The 23,617-nt window shown below is 49.5% G+C and overlaps 3 protein-coding genes across 3 annotated transcripts in view; 2 read left to right on the forward strand and 1 right to left on the reverse strand.

Annotated features, from left to right (window-relative positions):
• The window catches only part of LOC117779230, a 4,366-nt gene extending 43 nt beyond the window's left edge, over positions 1-4,323 (reverse strand). The window contains exons 1-7 of the mRNA XM_034615241.1: positions 4,166-4,323; positions 3,224-3,710; positions 2,621-3,139; positions 2,142-2,535; positions 1,836-1,928; positions 1,247-1,318; positions 1-1,142 (exon numbers count right to left, since the gene is read on the reverse strand). The exon at positions 1-1,142 is cut by the window's left edge and continues 43 nt beyond it. Of these exons, the coding sequence (XP_034471132.1) occupies positions 169-1,142; positions 1,247-1,318; positions 1,836-1,928; positions 2,142-2,535; positions 2,621-3,139; positions 3,224-3,710; positions 4,166-4,167 (2,541 nt within the window). The 5' untranslated portion in view covers positions 4,168-4,323 and the 3' untranslated portion in view covers positions 1-168. The remainder of the gene's footprint in view (positions 1,143-1,246; positions 1,319-1,835; positions 1,929-2,141; positions 2,536-2,620; positions 3,140-3,223; positions 3,711-4,165) is intronic.
• Positions 4,324-5,531: 1,208 nt separating this feature from the next.
• On the forward strand, positions 5,532-18,233 carry mogat3a (monoacylglycerol O-acyltransferase 3a). Its single transcript, XM_034569393.1, is given in 10 exon segments — positions 5,532-5,854; positions 6,599-6,737; positions 6,739-6,775; positions 6,957-7,017; positions 7,866-7,879; positions 15,171-15,365; positions 16,316-16,369; positions 16,518-16,626; positions 16,742-16,870; positions 18,138-18,233. Coding segments are annotated over 10 exon segments (858 nt in total). The 5' UTR covers positions 5,532-5,760; the 3' UTR covers positions 18,164-18,233.
• A 2,952-nt stretch (positions 18,234-21,185) lies between these two features.
• Positions 21,186-23,410, forward strand: LOC117779241. The gene is made up of 5 exons (XM_034615274.1): positions 21,186-22,149; positions 22,580-22,631; positions 22,722-22,857; positions 22,916-23,063; positions 23,108-23,410. Exons 1-4 carry the CDS (start codon positions 21,761-21,763, stop codon positions 22,996-22,998), a joined length of 660 nt encoding a protein of 219 aa, XP_034471165.1. The 5' UTR covers positions 21,186-21,760; the 3' UTR covers positions 22,999-23,063; positions 23,108-23,410.
• Positions 23,411-23,617: the final 207 nt, after the last annotated feature.

Consider the following 23,617-nt stretch of genomic DNA (forward strand, 5'->3'; position numbering starts at 1 on the left):
CCTCAGTATCGTTACATGAACAGAAAGTTGGAGGAACCTGTGATGGAAAAGGTTGATTTTATTTTCAGGGACTGGAGGTCTTCAAGACTTTTTTGTCATTATAAGGAAACACAATACATTGTTATCTGATACTGTCAATTGTGTTCAGGGCCCTTGTGGGCCTGTCTGTCAGAAGTGGACATGTCCAGAGTGTGGATTGGGCAGAGGTCCTCCTGTGGGTGCATCTGGGAGAAGGTTCCTGGCTAGCTGCCTGTTGATTGGGTAGTTCTGGGCCAGAGACTCATCAGTCCACTCTGTTCTGGGCAGCAGCTGGTCCATGTTAAGCCCTGGGGCCCGGTGTGGAAGTGGATATGGACTGATAATGGGGTCCCGCTCCACAAGTGAGAGTCCTGTGGCCCGATGAGGTCCATCAGGTCCAAATGGAGTGCCCGTCAGAAGAGACGACGCGTCCCGATCCAGTGTGGACTGCAGTACCTGGGTCTGCTGGTCCATTTGGTACAGCTGCTTCTTGTGGACCTGAATATGGTCCGGGTGTTCCAATCTAGAATGGCATAGTTGCTTTTTATGAATTTGAAGGTGGTCCTGGTGGTCCATCTGGGTGTGGTAATGCTGTTTCTTGTGATTCTGTATGCTTTCCTGGTCCTGGTGGTCCATCTGAACTTGGAACTGCTGTTTTTTCATGGTGTGGTCCTGGTTCTGTTGGTCCAACTGGAGATGGTACTGCTGTTTCTTCTGATTCTGAACATTGTCCTGGTCCTGGTGGTCTATCTGGGCATGGTACTGCAGTTTCTTCTGGTTCTGGGTTTGGTCCTTTCCATGTTGGTCCATTTGGGCCTGGAAGTGCTGGTGCTGCTTCTTCTGAGTTTGGTCATGTTCTTGATTCTGTTGTTCCTGGGGGTCTTGAAGGTCCATCTGGGCGTGGAACTGCTGCTTCTTTTGGCTCTGGATTTGGTTGTGGACTTGGTTCTTTATGTCTTTCCAATGTCGACCTCTGAGGACAGGCTCAAGGTCCAGACAGCGCTGACAGACTTCCTTCCCAGGTACTGTCTGCACCAGAACGTGGACTCCCAACTGTCTCCAGACTGCCTCCTTCTCTGCAGATGACCACGGGCGACGTCGGACCTTTCTCGGAGCCACAGGAACTGAAACACAGATGAAAAGGTGATAAAACTGCAGATCTCTTAAAAACCAGAATGAGCTCCTGAACACATGTTAGTGATGGATTCATGAATCCAGGTGGACCTACCTGTGAGGGGAGTCTGCAGTCTGGACTCTGGTGGAATCATGGTCGCAGGTCTGTTGCTGCTCTTTGATGGAACTACAAAAAGGTAAAAGACGGATAGGAAGGAGGTCAAATAGCACCATCTACTGGACATTCTGTGCAGGGATGACTGAATAATAAAGGGATCAAAATGAATTGTTAAAATGAGGTGTACATTTTTCACTTACTGAGTAACATCCACCTTAAAAGTTGCCAGTCGTCTTGATCATCTGAGCTAATGTTAGCTTCAGGCAGAAATACATACTTTCATTCGGTTTTTACTCACCTATCTTTGTGATGCATTTACAAAGAAATATCATAAAGCTTGCAAGGAAAGACAGCTAGCTTGGCATCATGTTCATATCATTGTTTACTCTGAACACAACCTGCAGCATCTAGGGTCTGATGTTTGTTTGGCGGCTGCAATATATTAATATTAATCATGAAGTCCGTCAAACATTAGTCATACTTAACTCGTGTAAATGTCACATGACCTTCAGATTGAGCCTCATCTTACCTGTGCATACAAACACGTGTTTGTCATATTTGAGACCCTGCACCAATCAGGACTCACCCACAGGACTTGGTTCAGACTCTTGACTCGACTTCTTCTCATTCTGTGATTGGACCAGTTGTTTCTTCAGCTTGTTTCCTCCTTCAGGAGCCACTGGAGAAAAAAAAACATTTGGTGCATTGTTAAAGTAAAACATGATCCGTTCTGAACTTCTTCCTCACCCTGACGAGCTGTCAAGAAGCGTAAACTGACCCTGGCAAGAGCTGCTCCGCCTCAGAGACAAGAGTAATAAAAATGATCTGGTCAGGATCAAATTCAGCTGAGTACTGTTTAACCATGCGTCCTGAGGTTTGACCCCCTTGTTACCTGCGTCAGGGTTCAGCAGCCCCAGGTTGTCCCACTCTCTTCCCAGGATGTGGTAGAAGTCGGTGGTTTTGGCTGCAGCCTCCCAGTCTCCGTCCTGCAGACTCTCTCCGATGGCAATCTCGCAAACTGTTTTCAGTGTGGTCTTCACTGCCAGCGGAGGGCGGCTCCAACGGTACCCGGACGCCTTTCTGGCAGCAGCCAGCGCCAGGCTGAGGCGGCCTGGAGCCAGAACGTCCAGCAGGGTGTGAACGCCAGAGTCCAGTGATTTAGCTGCCAGTAGGAACCTCCCAAGTTCCCGCAGCTTCTGACTGACATAATCGTACCTCTTCTGGCCGCCGTCTTGGTTCCCCATCAACTTGTTTCCATATTTACAGATCAACCAATCAGATTTGACCTGGACAGAGTGAATAAACGTAGGATTAACACAGAGATGGGTAAAGGACGGACAGGTAGAGACACAGGACAACAGGTGTACAGACCTGATGTGAGATGTGGTCCTGGTTCATGCGATGCAGGACTTCGCTGCAACTCTCCGACGCTCCGCCAGAAATTGGAAGGAGGCGGGATGCTGCGGCTTGGACCCTAATTCGCTTCCTTGGCCGATCCACCCCGGGGTCAGAGGTCGCATTCTGATCCCCACTGGGTTCAGCAGTATCGGGCTGCTTGGACCCGGGTTCACAGGTCTGGTCTGCTGCAACTGTGTCCCCTTGGGGGTCAGACAGTGTGTCCTCCGTGGACCTGGAAGTCCTGTTGTCTCCTCGATCACAGACAGACTTTCCTGTATAGTCAGATGTCGTGTCCGACGTTGTCTCTGTGGTGGAGGTGGAGTCTTTGGGGGGGTTGGACGACAGCTTCTTGCGACAGGATGCCTGATGTTTCCAGAGATCTGAGCGAAGGAAGAAACCGAGGCAGAGTGGACATGGCAGGTAATTCCTCGCATCAACCTCCTCTGATGGCTGACGACACGGGATGATCTCACCACTGCCCTGTCTGATCACCTGAGGTGGCAGAGAGACAAGTACACAGACAGGTAAACAGACAGACAGGTACACAGAAAGATGGTTGTCGACAGGTGAACAAACCTCAATGTTGTGGAGGTAGTTGCCTCTGCAGCGTAGGTGGTCCAACAGCAGGTGGCGTTGTTTGGAGCCGGTCGGCAGCGTGCTGGCGGCCATCACCTCCGGTTCGTCTGTGTGCTTTCGCAGCAGGTGACGTGCGATCTTCACCTGCGGACGCCGACAGAACACACAATATTGTCGCTTCCCGCCACTCCACATTCTCTTCACCGTCACGCCCTCCTTCTTCTCCTCCTGACCTCGCCGCTTCTCCTTCTGACCACGTCTCTTCTCACCTGGGCCCCGCCTCTTGTCTGCAGGGCCCCACTTCTTCCCTCTCTGGCCCCGCCTCCCTAATGATACACCGGCTCGTCGACGGCGGCGGCTAGCGGGTTTCTTCAACTCTTCCTCAAGAGGGGAGGTTTGCTCAGACACGTGGTCCTCCGTGTTGTTGGCCATGGCAACGTCAGCTTTGACCTCCGTGATGACAGCGGTCTCCACGGTAACGGCAGACCTGATGATGAAATATACAAACAGTGTCTGTTGAAAAACATTCGAGTCACAGAGTTAAACCAAACTCAATCAAACCAGTTTAGTTTATCCAGCTTTGTACACAACAATGGACACACACATTTACACAGTAACACACACACACACACACACACACACACACACACACACACACACACACACACACACACACACACACACACACACACACACACACACACACACACACAAGCTGCTGGATGAGGTAACAATGGACACACTGTGCGGAGGTCAGACAGCGGACGGAACATAGTCGGAGCAGGGTGTGTCCGATAATGGAAACCGATCCACTGTTAGCCAACATGCTAACAGCTGACGGGGGATGGGCTAACCACAACACCGGCGCTGTTAGCATTTTGTTAGCATGTGAGGAGCTAACGTGTAACTGCTTTTCACGTGAAACGAAGAGAAAAAACTCACATGTGAAACCGTGTAAACAGCGTCTTCTTCTTCTTCTTCTGCTTCTTCTTCTGTTGCTGCTGCTTCTCCTCCTCGACCCCCCCCTCTTCTTCTTCTTCTTCTTCTTCTTCTTCTTCTTTTGGTTTTTTTTGCCGGTTGGCAAACAACGATTTGGTGTATTACCGCCACCAGCTGGTGTGGAGTGTGGATCAAGATGTCTTAAAATATATATTGTATTGGGTTAAAATAAAAATTGTATTACAAACAAACTTCTTCTTCTTCTTCTTCTTCTTCTTCTTCTTAGAGCAGACCTGGTGACCTCTAGCTGTCCCCGTCTTAAAGGGGACATAGCATGCCCATTTGACCACAAGTTGATCTGGTTCCTTGGGGTCTTAATGAAATGTCTGTAACATACTTTGGTCAAAATACCACAAGGATCATTTCAAACAGCTTTTTACCCTGTATAAAACAGCCCTCCACAGAGCGACCTGTTCTGAGTGCCTGTTCCTTTAAATGCTAATGAGCCAGCTCCCCCCCCTCTCCCCCCATGATTTTAAACGATATAAATTACATATTTTATATGATATAAATTATCAAATATGCATCCCATACTTTGTATTCCCCTTCTGCTGTCCTGGAGTTTTAATTTTCCCAATCACATAATTAAATGTCCCCCTCTGCCCCCCCACTACAAGCACACAAGCAGACAGACAGAGAGAGAAAGAGAGGGGGGGGGGGGGCTATGAAGACCATCATTTACCCCCGAACCCCGACATTCAACGGGTACAACAACAAGCGGAGAAAGCAGAATCGCGGGCTGACCTTATATATACAGTCTATGGGGCTGACCAGCGGAGAAATGCTCGTCCCGTGTGAACAGCCAGGCGGCTGCGCGCTGGAGAACGGCGCTGCGCTGCCTCGCAGCCTCGCTGCCTCCGGTGTAAACCCGGCGTAACGAGTGTGGGGGGGCGGGGGGGATGAGGTGGGGGGCGGGCCAAGACCATGTAGGGAGACGTCCAGTGCCTTGTTACGACACAATACACAGGAAGCTCAATCAAGTCACTCAAGCATGACGTTTCTGACTTAGAGGAACCATAACAAAACGCGCAAGTGTTTTTTTCCCAGAGTTTTTGGGTTGGTAGACATGAGCCAGATACCCACATTAACCTGTACAAGCACTAACAAAGTGGAATTTTCATGCTATGTCCCCTTTAAAGTTAAAGTTAAAGTTAAAGTTAAAGTTTAGTTTAGTTTGGTTTATTCTAGCTCAGTTAGTTTATGATCTTTGATGCACCAGCTCATGTTTTCACTCATCATGTTTAAATGTTTCTCATCCTCCGTGAACGCGCCTCACTTCAGGCGTGTGTCGTCACGAGCTGTGATTGGCTGAGAGGAAACATTGTCAGGCGCATGGTCAGTGGATGAGCGCGTGCAGCGTGTCTGTGAAGTTTGTTCAAACTGAATAAAGATTTAATTCAAGATTGTTTCAACCAATCAGGAAGTCAACCTGCTCATCTACCGACAGACAGGCCGAGAGACAGACTGGCACCGACATCAGGCAGAGACACCGGGACGTCGCAGCGCTCCAAGCCGGGCGAAGGAGAGCGACCGCCGGCATGAAGATCGAGTTCGCTCCGATGAACGTTCCGCTGCGGAGGAGGTTTCAAACTGCGGCGGTTCTACAGTGGATGTTCTCCTTCCTGGCTCTAGGTACCTGTCTGTACCTGTCTGTCTGTCTGTACCTGTCTGTATTTGTCTGTCTGCCTGTATCTGTCTGTCTGTCTGTATCTGTTTGTCTGTTCTACAGTGGATGTTCTCCTTCCTGGCTCTAGGTATCTGTCTGTACCTGTCTGTCTGTTCTACAGTGGATGTTCTCCTTCCTGGCTCTAGGTACCTGTCTGTACCTGTCTGTCTGTACCTGTCTGTCTGTTCTACAGTGGGTGTTCTCCTTCCTGGCTCTAGGTATCTGTCTGTACCTGTCTGTCTGTCTCTTCTACAGTGGATGTTCTCCTTCCTGGCTCTAGGTATCTGTCTGTACCTGTCTGTCTGTATCTGTCTGTCTCTTCTACAGTGGATGTTCTCCTTCCTAGCTCTGGGTACCTGTCTCTCTGTACTTGTCTGTCTGTTTCTGTCGGTCTGTACTTGTCTGTCTGTACCTGTGTGTCTCTGTCTGTACCTGTATGTCTGTATCATTCTGTCTGTTCTACAGTGGATGTTCTCCTTCCTGGCTCTAGGGTGTCTGTCTGTACCTTTCTGTCTGTACCTTTCTGTACCTGTCTGTCTGTTCTACAGTGGATGTTCTCCTACCTGGCTCTGGGTACCTGTCTGTGTCTGTGTCTGTATCTGTATGTCTCACGGTCTGTCTCTCTGTCTCCTCCTCAGTCTTTCTCACTCTCCGTCTCACTCTCTCTCTCTCTCACTGTCTGTCTCTCTAACGACCTGTCTCTCCCTCAGCTCAGTGCTGTCTGGCAGTGTTTGTCTTGCTGGCTCTCTCTGATTGGTGGATGCTGGCCCTGCTGTATTCTGGTTGGCTGTGGTTGGACAGGGACACGCCCAGCAGTGGAGGTCGGAGGTCACGTTGGGTCAGGAGCTGGGTCGTGGGATTACTTCAGAGATTACTTTCCATTAACGGTCAGAGCTGATTGATCAATACTCCTGATGATCGTTCATTATGGATCATTGATTAATCATTACAGATTTTTGATCATTTATTATTGATAATTGAATATACATTGTTGAACATTGATAAATCATTATTGAATTCTGATCATTCATTATTAGTTATTTATTGGTTATTGATTTGTGTCTGCAGCTGATTAAAACAGTTGATCTGGATCCAAGGAAAAACTACATCTTTGGATTTCACCCACATGGTGAGAAACTCTGTCTTTCTGCCTGTCTGTCTGTCTCTCAGGTGTTGGGGTGGCTGTGTTGACCTGTCTGTCTCACGGCCTGTCTGTCTCTCAGGTGTTGTGGTGGCTGTGTTGACCTGTCTGTCTCACGGCCTGTCTGTCTCTCAGGTGTTGTGGTGGCTGTGTTGACCTGTCTGTCTCACGGCCTGCCTGTCTGTCTCTCAGGTGTTGTAGTGGCTGTGTTGACCTGTCTGTCTCACGGCCTGTCTGTCTCTCAGGTGTTGTGGTGGCTGTGTTGACCTGTCTGTCTCACGGCCTGCCTGTCTGTCTCTCAGGTGTTGTAGTGGCTGTGTTGACCTGTCTGTCTCACGGCCTGTCTGTCTCTCAGGTGTTGTGGTGGCTGTGTTGACCTGTCTGTCTCACGGCCTGCCTGTCTGTCTCTCAGGTGTTGGGGTGGCTGTGTTGACCTGTCTGTCTCACGGCCTGCCTGTCTCTCAGGTGTTGTGGTGGCTGTGTTGACCTGTCTGTCTCACGGCCTGTCTGTCTCTCAGGTGTTGTGGTGGCTGTGTTGACCTGTCTGTCTCACGGCCTTTCTGTCTCTCAGGTGTTGTAGTGGCTGTGTTGACCTGTCTGTCTCACGGCCTGTCTGTCTCTCAGGTGTTGTGGTGGCTGTGTTGACCTGTCTGTCTCACGGCCTTTCTGTCTCTCAGGTGTTGTAGTGGCTGTGTTGACCTGTCTGTCTCACGGCCTGTCTGTCTCTCAGGTGTTGTGGTGGCTGTGTTGACCTGTCTGTCTCACGGCCTGTCTGTCTCTCAGGTGTTGTGGTGGCTGTGTTGACCTGTCTGTCTCACGGCCTGTCTGTCTGTCAGGTGTTCTGGTGGCTGTGTTGACCTGTCTGTCTCACGGCCTGTCTGTCTCTCAGGTGTTGTGGTGGCTGTGTTGACCTGTCTGTCTCACGGCCTGCCTGTCTGTCTCTCAGGTGTTGGGGTGGCTGTGTTGACCTGTCTGTCTCACGGCCTGTCTGTCTCTCAGGTGTTGTGGTGGCTGTGTTGACCTGTCTGTCTTTCTGCCTGTCTGTCTGTCTCTCAGGTGTTGTAGTGGCTGTGTTGAACTGTCTGTCTCACGGCCTGTCTGTCTCTCAGGTGTTGTGGTGGCTGTGTTGACCTGTCTGTCTCACGGCCTGCCTTTCTGTCTCTCAGGTGTTGTGGTGGCTGTGTTGACCTGTCTGTCTCACGGCCTTTCTGTCTCTCAGGTGTTGTAGTGGCTGTGTTGACCTGTCTGTCTCACGGCCTGTCTGTCTCTCAGGTGTTGTGGTGGCTGTGTTGACCTGTCTGTCTCACGGCCTGTCTGTCTGTCTCTCAGGTGTTGTAGTGGCTGTGTTGACCTGTCTGTCTCACGGCCTGTCTGTCTCTCAGGTGTTGTGGTGGCTGTGTTGACCTGTCTGTCTCACGGCCTGTCTGTCTGTCTCTCAGGTGTTGTGGTGGCTGTGTTGACCTGTCTGTCTCACGGCCTGCCTGTCTGTCTCTCAGGTGTTGTAGTGGCTGTGTTGACCTGTCTGTCTCACGGCCTGTCTGTCTCTCAGGTGTTGTGGTGGCTGTGTTGACCTGTCTGTCTCACGGCCTGTCTGTCTCTCAGGTGTTGTGGTGGCTGTGTTGACCTGTCTGTCTTTCTGCCTGTCTGTCTGTCTGTCTCTCAGGTGTTGTAGTGGCTGTGTTGAACTGTCTGTCTCACGGCCTGTCTGTCTCTCAGGTGTTGTGGTGGCTGTGTTGACCTGTCTGTCTCACGGCCTGCCTTTCTGTCTCTCAGGTGTTGTGGTGGCTGTGTTGACCTGTCTGTCTCACGGCCTTTCTGTCTCTCAGGTGTTGTAGTGGCTGTGTTGACCTGTCTGTCTCACGGCCTGTCTGTCTCTCAGGTGTTGTGGTGGCTGTGTTGACCTGTCTGTCTCACGGCCTGCCTGTCTGTCTCTCAGGTGTTGTAGTGGCTGTGTTGACCTGTCTGTCTCACGGCCTGTCTGTCTCTCAGGTGTTGTGGTGGCTGTGTTGACCTGTCTGTCTCACGGCCTGTCTGTCTGTCTCTCAGGTGTTGTAGTGGCTGTGTTGACCTGTCTGTCTCACGGCCTGTCTGTCTCTCAGGTGTTGTGGTGGCTGTGTTGACCTGTCTGTCTCACGGCCTGCCTGTCTGTCTCTCAGGTGTTGTAGTGGCTGTGTTGACCTGTCTGTCTCACGGCCTGTCTGTCTCTCAGGTGTTGTGGTGGCTGTGTTGACCTGTCTGTCTCACGGCCTGCCTGTCTGTCTCTCAGGTGTTGTAGTGGCTGTGTTGACCTGTCTGTCTCACGGCCTGTCTGTCTCTCAGGTGTTGTGGTGGCTGTGTTGAACTGTCTGTCTCACGGCCTGTCTGTCTGTCTCTCAGGTGTTGTAGTGGCTGTGTTGACCTGTCTGTCTCACGGCCTGTCTGTCTCTCAGGTGTTGTGGTGGCTGTGTTGACCTGTCTGTCTCACGGCCTGTCTGTCTGTCTCTCAGGTGTTGTAGTGGCTGTGTTGACCTGTCTGTCTCACGGCCTGTCTGTCTCTCAGGTGTTGTGGTGGCTGTGTTGACCTGTCTGTCTCACGGCCTGCCTGTCTGTCTCTCAGGTGTTGTAGTGGCTGTGTTGACCTGTCTGTCTCACGGCCTGTCTGTCTCTCAGGTGTTGTGGTGGCTGTGTTGACCTGTCTGTCTCACGGCCTGCCTGTCTGTCTCTCAGGTGTTGTAGTGGCTGTGTTGACCTGTCTGTCTCACGGCCTGTCTGTCTCTCAGGTGTTGTGGTGGCTGTGTTGACCTGTCTGTCTCACGGCCTGTCTGTCTGTCAGGTGTTCTGGTGGCTGTGTTGACCTGTCTGTCTCACGGCCTGTCTGTCTCTCAGGTGTTGTGGTGGCTGTGTTGACCTGTCTGTCTCACGGCCTGCCTGTCTGTCTCTCAGGTGTTGTGGTGGCTGTGTTGACCTGTCTGTCTCACGGCCTGTCTGTCTCTCAGGTGTTGTGGTGGCTGTGTTGACCTGTCTGTCTTTCTGCCTGTCTGTCTGTCTCTCAGGTGTTGTAGTGGCTGTGTTGAACTGTCTGTCTCACGGCCTGTCTGTCTCTCAGGTGTTGTGGTGGCTGTGTTGACCTGTCTGTCTCACGGCCTGCCTTTCTGTCTCTCAGGTGTTGTGGTGGCTGTGTTGACCTGTCTGTCTCACGGCCTTTCTGTCTCTCAGGTGTTGTAGTGGCTGTGTTGACCTGTCTGTCTCACGGCCTGTCTGTCTCTCAGGTGTTGTGGTGGCTGTGTTGACCTGTCTGTCTCACGGCCTGCCTGTCTGTCTCTCAGGTGTTGTAGTGGCTGTGTTGACCTGTCTGTCTCACGGCCTGTCTGTCTCTCAGGTGTTGTGGTGGCTGTGTTGACCTGTCTGTCTCACGGCCTGTCTGTCTGTCTCTCAGGTGTTGTAGTGGCTGTGTTGACCTGTCTGTCTCACGGCCTGTCTGTCTCTCAGGTGTTGTGGTGGCTGTGTTGACCTGTCTGTCTCACGGCCTGTCTGTCTGTCTCTCAGGTGTTGGGGTGGCTGTGTTGACCTGTCTGTCTCACGGCCTGTCTGTCTCTCAGGTGTTGTGGTGGCTGTGTTGACCTGTCTGTCTCACGGCCTGCCTGTCTGTCTCTCAGGTGTTGTAGTGGCTGTGTTGACCTGTCTGTCTCACGGCCTGTCTGTCTCTCAGGTGTTGTGGTGGCTGTGTTGACCTGTCTGTCTCACGGCCTGTCTGTCTCTCAGGTGTTGTGGTGGCTGTGTTGACCTGTCTGTCTTTCTGCCTGTCTGTCTGTCTCTCAGGTGTTGTAGTGGCTGTGTTGAACTGTCTGTCTCACGGCCTGTCTGTCTCTCAGGTGTTGTGGTGGCTGTGTTGACCTGTCTGTCTCACGGCCTGCCTTTCTGTCTCTCAGGTGTTGTGGTGGCTTTGTTGACCTGTCTGTCTCACGGCCTTTCTGTCTCTCAGGTGTTGTAGTGGCTGTGTTGACCTGTCTGTCTCACGGCCTGTCTGTCTCTCAGGTGTTGTGGTGGCTGTGTTGACCTGTCTGTCTCACGGCCTGCCTGTCTGTCTCTCAGGTGTTGTAGTGGCTGTGTTGACCTGTCTGTCTCACGGCCTGTCTGTCTCTCAGGTGTTGTGGTGGCTGTGTTGACCTGTCTGTCTCACGGCCTGTCTGTCTGTCTCTCAGGTGTTGTAGTGGCTGTGTTGACCTGTCTGTCTCACGGCCTGTCTGTCTCTCAGGTGTTGTGGTGGCTGTGTTGACCTGTCTGTCTCACGGCCTGCCTGTCTGTCTCTCAGGTGTTGTAGTGGCTGTGTTGACCTGTCTGTCTCACGGCCTGTCTGTCTCTCAGGTGTTGTGGTGGCTGTGTTGACCTGTCTGTCTCACGGCCTGCCTGTCTGTCTCTCAGGTGTTGTAGTGGCTGTGTTGACCTGTCTGTCTCACGGCCTGTCTGTCTCTCAGGTGTTGTGGTGGCTGTGTTGACCTGTCTGTCTCACGGCCTGTCTGTCTGTCTCTCAGGTGTTGTAGTGGCTGTGTTGACCTGTCTGTCTCACGGCCTGTCTGTCTCTCAGGTGTTGTGGTGGCTGTGTTGACCTGTCTGTCTCACGGCCTGTCTGTCTGTCTCTCAGGTGTTGTAGTGGCTGTGTTGACCTGTCTGTCTCACGGCCTGTCTGTCTCTCAGGTGTTGTGGTGGCTGTGTTGACCTGTCTGTCTCACGGCCTGCCTGTCTGTCTCTCAGGTGTTGTAGTGGCTGTGTTGACCTGTCTGTCTCACGGCCTGTCTGTCTCTCAGGTGTTGTGGTGGCTGTGTTGACCTGTCTGTCTCACGGCCTGCCTGTCTGTCTCTCAGGTGTTGTGGTGGCTGTGTTGACCTGTCTGTCTCACGGCCTGTCTGTCTCTCAGGTGTTGTGGTGGCTGTGTTGACCTGTCTGTCTCACGGCCTGTCTGTCTGTCTCTCAGGTGTTGTAGTGGCTGTGTTGACCTGTCTGTCTCACGGCCTGCCTGTCTGTCTCTCAGGTGTTGTGGTGGCTGTGTTGACCTGTCTGTCTCACGGCCTGTCTGTCTGTCAGGTGTTCTGGTGGCTGTGTTGACCTGTCTGTCTCACGGCCTGTCTGTCTCTCAGGTGTTGTGGTGGCTGTGTTGACCTGTCTGTCTCACGGCCTGCCTGTCTGTCTCTCAGGTGTTGGGGTGGCTGTGTTGACCTGTCTGTCTCACGGCCTGTCTGTCTCTCAGGTGTTGTGGTGGCTGTGTTGACCTGTCTGTCTCACGGCCTGCCTGTCTGTCTCTCAGGTGTTGTAGTGGCTGTGTTGACCTGTCTGTCTCACGGCCTGTCTGTCTCTCAGGTGTTGTGGTGGCTGTGTTGACCTGTCTGTCTCACGGCCTGCCTGTCTGTCTCTCAGGTGTTGGGGTGGCTGTGTTGACCTGTCTGTCTCACGGCCTGCCTGTCTCTCAGGTGTTGTGGTGGCTGTGTTGACCTGTCTGTCTCACGGCCTGTCTGTCTCTCAGGTGTTGTGGTGGCTGTGTTGACCTGTCTGTCTCACGGCCTGTCTGTCTGTCTCTCAGGTGTTGTGGTGGCTGTGTTGACCTGTCTGTCTCACGGCCTGCCTGTCTGTCTCTCAGGTGTTGGGGTGGCTGTGTTGACCTGTCTGTCTCACGGCCTGTCTGTCTCTCAGGTGTTGTGGTGGCTGTGTTGACCTGTCTGTCTCACGGCCTGTCTGTCTGTCAGGTGTTGTGGTGGCTGTGTTGACCTGTCTGTCTCACGGCCTGTCTGTCTCTCAGGTGTTGTGGTGGCTGTGTTGACCTGTCTGTCTCACGGCCTGCCTGTCTGTCTCTCAGGTGTTGTGGTGGCTGTGTTGACCTGTCTGTCTCACGGCCTGCCTGTCTGTCTCTCAGGTGTTGTGGTGGCTGTGTTGACCTGTCTGTCTCACGGCCTGCCTGTCTGTCTCTCAGGTGTTCTGGTGGCTGTGTTGACCTGTCTGTCTCACGGCCTGCCTGTCTCTCAGGTGTTGTGGTGGCTGTGTTGACCTGTCTGTCTCACGGCCTGTCTGTCTGTCTCTCAGGTGTTGTAGTGGCTGTGTTGACCTGTCTGTCTCACGGCCTGTCTGTCTCTCAGGTGTTGTGGTGGCTGTGTTGACCTGTCTGTCTCACGGCCTGCCTGTCTGTCTCTCAGGTGTTGTAGTGGCTGTGTTGACCTGTCTGTCTCACGGCCTGTCTGTCTCTCAGGTGTTGTGGTGGCTGTGTTGACCTGTCTGTCTCACGGCCTGCCTGTCTGTCTCTCAGGTGTTGTGGTGGCTGTGTTGACCTGTCTGTCTCACGGCCTGTCTGTCTCTCAGGTGTTGTGGTGGCTGTGTTGACCTGTCTGTCTCACGGCCTGTCTGTCTGTCTCTCAGGTGTTGTAGTGGCTGTGTTGACCTGTCTGTCTCACGGCCTGTCTGTCTCTCAGGTGTTGTGGTGGCTGTGTTGACCTGTCTGTCTCACGGCCTGTCTGTCTGTCTCTCAGGTGTTGTAGTGGCTGTGTTGACCTGTCTGTCTCACGGCCTGTCTGTCTCTCAGGTGTTGTGGTGGCTGTGTTGACCTGTCTGTCTCACGGCCTGCCTGTCTGTCTCTCAGGTGTTGTAGTGGCTGTGTTGACCTGTCTGTCTCACGGCCTGTCTGTCTCTCAGGTGTTGTGGTGGCTGTGTTGACCTGTCTGTCTCACGGCCTGCCTGTCTGTCTCTCAGGTGTTGTAGTGGCTGTGTTGACCTGTCTGTCTCACGGCCTGTCTGTCTCTCAGGTGTTGTGGTGGCTGTGTTGACCTGTCTGTCTCACGGCCTGTCTGTCTGTCTCTCAGGTGTTGTAGTGGCTGTGTTGACCTGTCTGTCTCACGGCCTGCCTGTCTGTCTCTCAGGTGTTGTGGTGGCTGTGTTGACCTGTCTGTCTCACGGCCTGTCTGTCTGTCAGGTGTTCTGGTGGCTGTGTTGACCTGTCTGTCTCACGGCCTGTCTGTCTCTCAGGTGTTGTGGTGGCTGTGTTGACCTGTCTGTCTCACGGCCTGCCTGTCTGTCTCTCAGGTGTTGGGGTGGCTGTGTTGACCGGTCTGTCTCACGGCCTGTCTGTCTCTCAGGTGTTGTGGTGGCTGTGTTGACCTGTCTGTCTCACGGCCTGCCTGTCTGTCTCTCAGGTGTTGTAGTGGCTGTGTTGACCTGTCTGTCTCACGGCCTGTCTGTCTCTCAGGTGTTGTGGTGGCTGTGTTGACCTGTCTGTCTCACGGCCTGCCTGTCTGTCTCTCAGGTGTTGGGGTGGCTGTGTTGACCTGTCTGTCTCACGGCCTGCCTGTCTCTCAGGTGTTGTGGTGGCTGTGTTGACCTGTCTGTCTCACGGCCTGTCTGTCTCTCAGGTGTTGTGGTGGCTGTGTTGACCTGTCTGTCTCACGGCCTGTCTGTCTGTCTCTCAGGTGTTGTGGTGGCTGTGTTGACCTGTCTGTCTCACGGCCTGCCTGTCTGTCTCTCAGGTGTTGGGGTGGCTGTGTTGACCTGTCTGTCTCACGGCCTGTCTGTCTCTCAGGTGTTGTGGTGGCTGTGTTGACCTGTCTGTCTCACGGCCTGTCTGTCTGTCAGGTGTTGTGGTGGCTGTGTTGACCTGTCTGTCTCACGGCCTGTCTGTCTCTCAGGTGTTGTGGTGGCTGTGTTGACCTGTCTGTCTCACGGCCTGTCTGTCTGTCTCTCAGGTGTTGTGGTGGCTGTGTTGACCTGTCTGTCTCACGGCCTGCCTGTCTGTCTCTCAGGTGTTGGGGTGGCTGTGTTGACCTGTCTGTCTCACGGCCTGTCTGTCTCTCAGGTGTTGTGGTGGCTGTGTTGACCTGTCTGTCTCACGGCCTGTCTGTCTGTCAGGTGTTGTGGTGGCTGTGTTGACCTGTCTGTCTCACGGCCTGTCTGTCTCTCAGGTGTTGTGGTGGCTGTGTTGACCTGTCTGTCTCACGGCCTGCCTGTCTGTCTCTCAGGTGTTGTGGTGGCTGTGTTGACCTGTCTGTCTCACGGCCTGCCTGTCTGTCTCTCAGGTGTTGTGGTGGCTGTGTTGACCTGTCTGTCTCACGGCCTGCCTGTCTGTCTCTCAGGTGTTCTGGTGGCTGTGTTGACCTGTCTGTCTCACGGCCTGCCTGTCTGTCTCTCAGGTGTTCTGGTGGCGGGGGGGCTTTGGTAACTTCTGTACGGAGTCGACAGGTTTCTCTCGTCTGTTTCCTGGTTTGACGTCTCACCTGCTGATGTTGCCGTTCTGGTTCAGAGTCCCTCTGTTCAGAGAATACATCATGAGTGGAGGTACACAGCTGTCTGTCTGTCTGTCTGTCTGTCTGTCTGTCTGTCTGCCTGTCTGCCTGCCTGTCTGTCTGTCTGTCTGTCTGTCTGCCTGCCTGCCTGCCTGCCTGTCTGCCTGCCTGCCTGTCTGTCTGTCTGTCTGTCTGCCTGCCTGTCTGTCTGTCTGTCTGTCTGTCTGTCTGTCTGCCTGTCTGCCTGCCTGTCTGTCTGCCTGCCTGCCTGTCTATCTGTGTGTCTGCCTGTCTGCCTGTCTGCCTGTCTGCCTGTCTGTCTGCCTGCCTGCCTGCCTGCCTGTCTGCCTGCCTGTCTGTCTGTCTGCCTGCCTGCCTGCCTGCCTGTCTGTCTGTCTGTCTGTCTGTCTGTCTGTCTGTCTGCCTGCCTGTCTGTCTGCCTGCCTGTCTGTCTGTCTGCCTGTCTATCTGACTGTCTGACTTGATCATCTCGATGTGATTAAACAAAAACTGTTGATGTTATGAAACTTGTATTTAGAGTAAACGTCACATGTGTCATCAGAGCGTCTGACTTTCTCAATCAGCTGATCTGAGTAAACACTGTGTGACAGGTCGGTGCAGGAGGAGGCAGAGAGGTGCTCTCTGATTGGCTGACCCCCCCGGATCATGGGGTTCATTTGAGTTGCAGCTGCAGCGATCGATCAGTTTGATCATTAATCTTGAAGCGATCAGTCGGTATCACAGGGACTCAGACACTTTCTGTCTTCTTTTTTCTCCTAAGAGTGAGAGCTCTGCTTTCTCTCTGATCTTCAATGCTGATTTATTCTGTGACAGCTCAGGTTTAACCAATACACAGTTTATATATTATATACATATATTTATATTATATCTAAATAAATGTAGAGTCTGATTTCAGAAAGTGAGGCCAGCAGGGGGCGACTCCTCTGGTAGTTTCTATAGAAGTCTATAGAAAGTGACTTCTCACTTTATAACGTCAGGAAACATTCAGGAGTTTCTGTCTCAGTCTCTAGTTTCAAGTCTTCTTCAAACAGCTGATGTTCATTCAGATAAAGAATCCTTCAGGTTCCAATCTGAGGACGCTGCAGGTCAGAGTTCAACTCTTTATATTATATATTTGATATATATATATATATAAAAGAAGTTACCACACAGTCTGTTGGTCTGTTATGCCTGGTTGTTGTGATGCTAACATTATCATTATGGGATTATCACTTTGTAGTTCTGTGTCCACAGAACCAGCTGCAGAGCATCATGGGATTTGCAGTTCCTCTGTTTCATGCCAGAGGAGTTTTCCAGTACAGCCTCGGCCTGATGCCGTACAGGAAGTCCATCCACACCGTAGGTACGTTGTAGGTCCATGTTGTAGTGTTAGCATCAGTTAGCACCAGTTGGAGTCTGAGTTGTTTCTTGTTGTGGTTCCACTACATCTCTCTCTCTCTGTCTCGCTCTGATTTCAGTGGGAAAACCGATCTCGGTCGCCCAGACTCCTTGTCCCAGCAGCGAGGACATCGAGAGTCTTCATCAAGTTTATCTGACGTGTCTCAAAGACCTGTTCGAGCAAAACAAACACACCTACGGCTCCAACGTCGTTAAAGACTCTGCAGCTTGTCCAAAATGCCGCAGCACGTGTCCTGACAAGAACCAAGAAAAGAGAGCACATTTCTCCAGTATTAGCTTCGCTACACTGGCTTCCGGTTAAATCTAGAATAGAATTTAAAATTCTCCTCCTCACCTTCAAGGCCCTTAACAATATGGCACCATTATATCTTAAGGAGCTGTTAGTACCTTATCAACCCACTAGAGCACTGCGCTCCCAGAATTCAGGCTTACTCCTCGTCCCTAAAGTCTCTAAAAGTAGAGTAGGAGCCAGAGCTTTCAGCTATCAAGCTCCTCTCCTGTGGAATCATCTCCCACTTTCAGTTCGGGAGGCAGACACCATCTGTACGTTTAAGAGTAGGCTTAAAACCTTCCTTTTTGATAAAGCTTATAGTTAGAGCTGGTACAGGCTTGTCCTAGACCTGCTCTTAGTTAGGCTGCTATAGGTCTAGAAGGTCGGGGGACACATGGAGCTTCTCTTTCCAGCTTCTCCTTCCTCTTCTCAATCGTTATCACATCAAAGTAATTCATATCCCATCAATACATGTTACTGACTTGACTTCTTCCCCGGAGTCCCTTTGCCTTATCGTCCGCAGATCCAGGGCCGCGGCTGTGGCCACATCATGGATTAGGATCTGTGGATCACGTATCAGAGGTCGTAATGGTGGATCCAGTATGGCGGATTCTGCATCGTGCTGGCTGATCGTGATAACAAAGGCAGATCCTTTATCGTGTTGGCATCAGATACTGGTGGTGGACCACGACCGAGGTGGCAGCTGATGATGGATCCTAATGGCGGCAGTGGACAATAACTGTGGACTATAGTGGCATCCGATCTTGATGGTGGATCATGATCTTGCTGGCTGCTGACCACAGACTGTGATTGCAGCAGGACTGCTCGATACATAATATTTCTCCTCAGACACTCGACCATTAATGACATTAATCCACCAATTCACTGACCTTCCGTTATACTTCAAAATGTTTACCCTTATCAATGCTGCTAAAACCTTTATCTTGATGTTCTCCTTTACACTTGACATCCATTGCACTTCTGTCCGTCCTGGGAGACGGATCCTCACACGTGTCTCTGAGGTTTCTACGTTCTTTTTTCCCTGTTAAAAGGGTTTTTAAGTAGTTTTTCCTTCCTCTTGTTGAGGGTTAAGGGCAGAGGATGTCACACCATGTCAAAGCCCTATGAGACAAATTGTGATTTGTGAATATGGGCTATACAAATAAAATTTGATTGATTGATTGACGACCAGCACCTCACATTCAAATGACCTTCACATGACACGTGTGTCACATGTAATCACCTGCACGTGACCTGTCAATAAACAGCTGACCACAGTGGCCTTGATTTTAATTGGGAATGCTAACACAATGCTAACAGTGCTAGCAGAGTTTTCATGGTGCAATGTCTGTGTTTACATATCATTACATTATATATAATTTTCGCTGACGCCTTTATCAAAAGAGCTTCAAAAAGACAAACTACAAAGTGCAACTAAACTTAAATTATTATTTTTAAATGTAAACAACAGTTGATGATGGTTATTAGATCATCATCTTCTTAAGGTAACACACAGGTGTCTGCTGTGACATCACAGTGACGAGAGACGAGCCAGAGAAGAGCAACTTAACTTAAAATGGCCCTCGATAGAGAAAAGGTTCCCCACTCCTGCTTTAGAACATGTAGAACCTTTAGAACATGTAGGCCCAATCCCATTTCACCCCTTAGCCCTTCTTCATTTTGCGCGTTCATGTGTAGGGGTGGGCTGTCCCAATACCTGTTGGGACGAAGGGGTGGGGCCGAGGGGGGGGGGCTGTGTACCCCTCCAAACGGAGATTTTTCAGACCCACACTTCAAACCTAGGGGTACCCAGAATGCCTTGCGAATCACCAGCAAGCTGGGAGAGAGACCCACAAATGTAATATTTTCTCCATTAATAAAGATTTTAAAATTACGATAATGATTGTAATATCTTAGTTTAATATCATTTCAATGTATTATTGTCACTTTTTTCACCACAACCTTAAAAAAAAGATAGGATAGGGGATTATCACCCTAACCCTTTTTTGCGTGATAATCCCGTATTTTATTTAAAATCTCAACAATGTTATTACAATGACATCCCCGGTAAAACTGTCTTGTCTGTTTACATCGACGACTACTGATTACGTGTCTGGTTTTCGGCTTCTTGAAGTGCTGTCCCAATTCGTAGGGGAAGGTTTCAACCACTACCGCTTGTGACTCCGTTTCAAGGGGCAAGATGACCCTCGAAAACAAGGGGTAGGGGTGAAATGGGATTGGGCCTTTAGAAGCTTAAAAACATTTAGAAGCTTAAAAACATTTAGAATCTTTAAAACTTTGAGAATCTTTACAATCCTATAACCCAAACTCAACAGACCAACATCTTAACCGGCTTTATAGAACTGTTTAACACAGTTACTGAACCAGGGTTTGTTAACCCGCCTTTCCTCGGTCACCTGAGTTTAAACCTAGTATGTTGAACCAGCTCCGTAGTTCAGGGTCTGTTCTACGAAGCTGGTTCAACATATTCAGGATATCTGTCCGTTTTGATGAATCAAACAAACGTTGAACATAACCTAACCATCACACTCAGGCTAAGTGGTCACATGATGCTGGTTATCAACTTGCTAAATTAGCTTAGGTTTTCTTCATCAAGATCTGTGCGTGTGCACACGAAAGGGGCGGGGTTTACTGCATATGACCAATCACAGACATTGACAGTTTGACTGACAGCAGAGCCTCATATTTCTCGAGGATATTGTATAATAAAAATCAGAGGAAAACAAACATCCAGAATAAAAGAAACAGTTACAGCTGCTAAGTGCAGGAAGAACAGCTGGTAAAACATATGGGATTGTGTCATTGTGTAACTTACACCGCCCCCTGGTGACATTCGGTAAAAATATCATGTGACCACGATATGATAAAGTGTGTGAATGAGATAAATAACTCAGTAACCTGTTGTTTACTAACAAGACAAGGGTTAGTGTGTCGAAGTGAAGTGAAGAGGCCTCTTGATGAGAAACGTTAGAATCCCATGATGTGGACACACACTGACTCCGAGGACACACTGTGGTGGAAGCCTTTGACATCCCTCAATAAAAACACATTGACATATTTTCAGGAAGCTGCCTGAGAGCATTTTGTGTTTTGGTGACAGGATGAGTCAGAGAGATTGAGATGTACTGGGTGAGTTAGAGATCAACTTAACCAACCAGACGTTGATTTAAACTTCCCTTATCCTTCCCTTTAAGGAGAGTGTGCACCACACAACAGTGGAGAGTCACTGTGGTGAGTGTTCAAGTCCCAGGGGGGGGGGGGCTGTCACAAGGTAAATCTGGAAACTATCTGTCCCCCAAATAAATATGTATTTCACAGGATGAAGCTACTTAAAGGATCAAAGTATTAAAGTATGTGAGGTTCTCCTCCGCTAACAGTCCCAGTACATCAGTATCAGTAAGTGAAGCAGATGCGGTCTGTGGTACTGGGAGCACTTTACGGGTCAGACTGGTTCTGTTGGGCTCCAGCAGCTGACAGAGGTTCATCCTCTGAGGAGAATCTAGATCTTTCAGAAACTCATCAGAGGAGCTCAAAGGATCTTGTGGGTCTCTGAAGACCCTGGTCCTCCTCAGAGACTCGAACAATCCACACCAGCTCCACGGATCCTCTAAGAACATGATGTCATGGTTCAAAGGAAGGGATGGGTCAGTGGGCGGAGCTTTACGGTGTTTGATCTCTTATCTCCAATTTAATCTGGAGCAGATTAGCTGTTCAGTGTAAGTTACCGTGGTGATTTACCTGATAACAAGTCAACGAGCTTCGTAAAACTGAAAACTATGAATTAAACCTGAAGTTAATCTGATAACCGCAAATCCTGCTTCATAGTACAGAGCTCTGGCCTCTGTTATCGTTGTTGTTGTTGTTGTTGTTGTTGTTATTTTTGCCTTTGTTTATCAGTGGTTTTTGTTGTTTGTTATTGTTTGTTGATGTTTGTAAAACAGAATCATGTCAGAACATTTTGTTCACACACACACGCACACAATCCACAATCGACTGATTGCCACAGCAATGTGTGTGTGTGTGTGCGAACACTGGAACCATTCATTCAGAGCCTCTTCTTTAAGTGAAACTGTTTAGAATAATAAAGTTTTTAAAATAAAGTTCAGTTAAAACTTTCTAAACTTTTTTTAATTGTCTTGTTCGTCTCTGTGAAATGAAAAATTGTCTTTTTTTAACATAGAAAACTTTGACACAGCACTGAGCACTAATTCAATCTTACACTAACACTCCTGTGCTTTTATATTTGATCACTTTCCTTCTTTTAATTAAATCTTACACTCTGATATCGAGCGTCAGTTCGCTTCTTATTCAAGAGAAGATGACATCATTGATTGATCTTAAATTATGTGAAATCTAAAATGACCTCAGTTTGGAGGTTTTCCAGAAAAATGATTTGTGTGTGTGAATGAATGAAGCTCTGTTTGTGTGTGGGCAGAACCGCCACATTCCTATTGGCTACGACAGTGAGTGGGCAGGAGCTGGAATGAGACAGCAGCCAATCAGAGTGTGTGTGTGTGTGTGTGTGTGGGAGAGAGAGGAGAGGTCCACATGAAAACCTGATGTCTCTCACTCGTCTACAGAGACAGCCAATCATGGATCATCTCAACTTTTACTTCTAAATTAACTTTCTGTTAACAAAGGACAACTGGTCTTGGATTTTTGGACATTTTGTGGTTTGATTGGATATTTCAATTTTCTTCTGAGTTGTCATTGGTCGGGATGTTCTTGCAATGTCTGACGTCTGATTAGAGGATCCTGTCTGACGGTGGACTGTGATTGGCTGAAGATGTTTGGTCGTGCTAAGTCGTCTTCTCCCGTCTCTGACCTGGGAGCGCATCCTCGTTCGCATCGTCGACCTCCGTCGACCCCGCCCCTCCCTGTTAGGACTCTGCAGCTTGTTGCTAAGCGACCAGAGACACCTGTTGTTTTACGAGATCGTAGAAAGATCCGATGTCAGGGGTCAGGGGTCAGAGAGTCCTGGCCGGGTACCAAGCCAACCCCACCCTCAGCTCAACCAATCACTGAGGTACAGCCCAGAGGCTGCAACCAATCGCATCACATGACCCTGCCATCTGCCCCGCCTCCTCGTCCTCATTGGTCAATCTCTAATAAAGCTCCTCCCAATGGGCAGGGTTCAGAAGCCACCATGATGTCACTGCTGCTGTTCTGCCACAGGTAACCATGGCAACCCAGCAAAGAGGGCGGGGCTGACACAGAGCATCGTCATTAAAATCTGATCACACGTTTGATTCAATTATTGATCAGAGCTAAAATAATTCTAATTAGCACATTTCAATTGTCGAAAACATTTCCTTGAGAACTTCGTCAGTTTAACGTCATGATTCACTACATATATTAGATAAATGGTATATACATAATTATAATATATCATTTTATCTGTAGCAACGTCGTCAACAGCTGAAACTCAAATCAAAGAAAGTTGAATGAAATATTTCACATTTAATTCTCCATCTATCTCTCACCTGTCTGTCTCTTCTGTCTGTCTCACCTGTCTGTCTCACCTGTCTACCTCTCACCTGTCTGTCTCACCTGTCTGTCTCACCTGTCTGTCTCTTCTGTCTGTCTCACCTGTCTGTCTCTTCAGTTCTTCCTGTAACAGTCTGGTTGCCATCGACAGTAAAGTTGAACGAGCCATGGTGAGTTGGAATCAACTGCAATGTAACTATTTGTTTGTGTATTTGTTTATTTGTCTGTGTGTGTGTGTCTGTGTGTGTGTGTGTGTGTAGGACCTGGTGAAGACTCACCTGATGGTGACAGTGAGGGAGGAGGTGAAGCTTCTGAGAGAAGAAATCACAGAACTGCAGAAGAAGAACAAGGAGCTGGAGAGAGAGAACCACAACCTGAGAACACACAACTACACACATTCTGAGACACAACTACACACTGACACACAACTACACACTGACACACAACTACACACACACTGACACTCTCATCATTTACTCATTGACTATGAACTGCTCACCTTTGCGTGTTGCCGTGGTAACAAGTTTAATAGACTGATGATTATATTAATGAATGGTGGTAACCGTGACAACTGGAGATGTTCTGTGTGATGAAGATGAAGAGTAGAATCCAATAAATTAATAATTAACCAACGTTTGAGTTAGAATGATGATGAAGATGATGATGATGATGATGGTGATGATGAAGATGATGATGATGATGATGGTGATGAAGATGATGAAGATGATGATGATGGTGACATACCCCTCCCACCCTGGTGATGGACTGTTAGAGCCCCTCCCCTGGTGTTTATGGTATTTTTACATGTTTAAAATTGTATATTTATACTTATATATCCTTGTATGTGTAAATCTGCTTGACGATAAAACCTTATTCTGATTCTAATATACTGCAATAAAAAAAACTGATGAGAGAATACACTTAAATCCTTAATCCAACAGCGCCCCCCCCTCCCACACACACACACACACACACACAAATAAACAAACACACAAATAAAGTCTGAAAAACAAAAGAGGATTAACATGATGTGGTATTAAGGATGTTTTTTGTATCCTGCCCTCTGATTGGCTGGCAGAGGTGACACTAGAGATAACCATGGCAACAGCAGTGATGCCGATGACGACAAGATGTCTGTCCATGAGCTGTCCTCACC

The sequence above is a fragment of the Hippoglossus hippoglossus genome, chromosome 18 (assembly GCF_009819705.1).
Source record: "Hippoglossus hippoglossus isolate fHipHip1 chromosome 18, fHipHip1.pri, whole genome shotgun sequence".
NCBI lineage: Eukaryota > Metazoa > Chordata > Actinopteri > Pleuronectiformes > Pleuronectidae > Hippoglossus > Hippoglossus hippoglossus.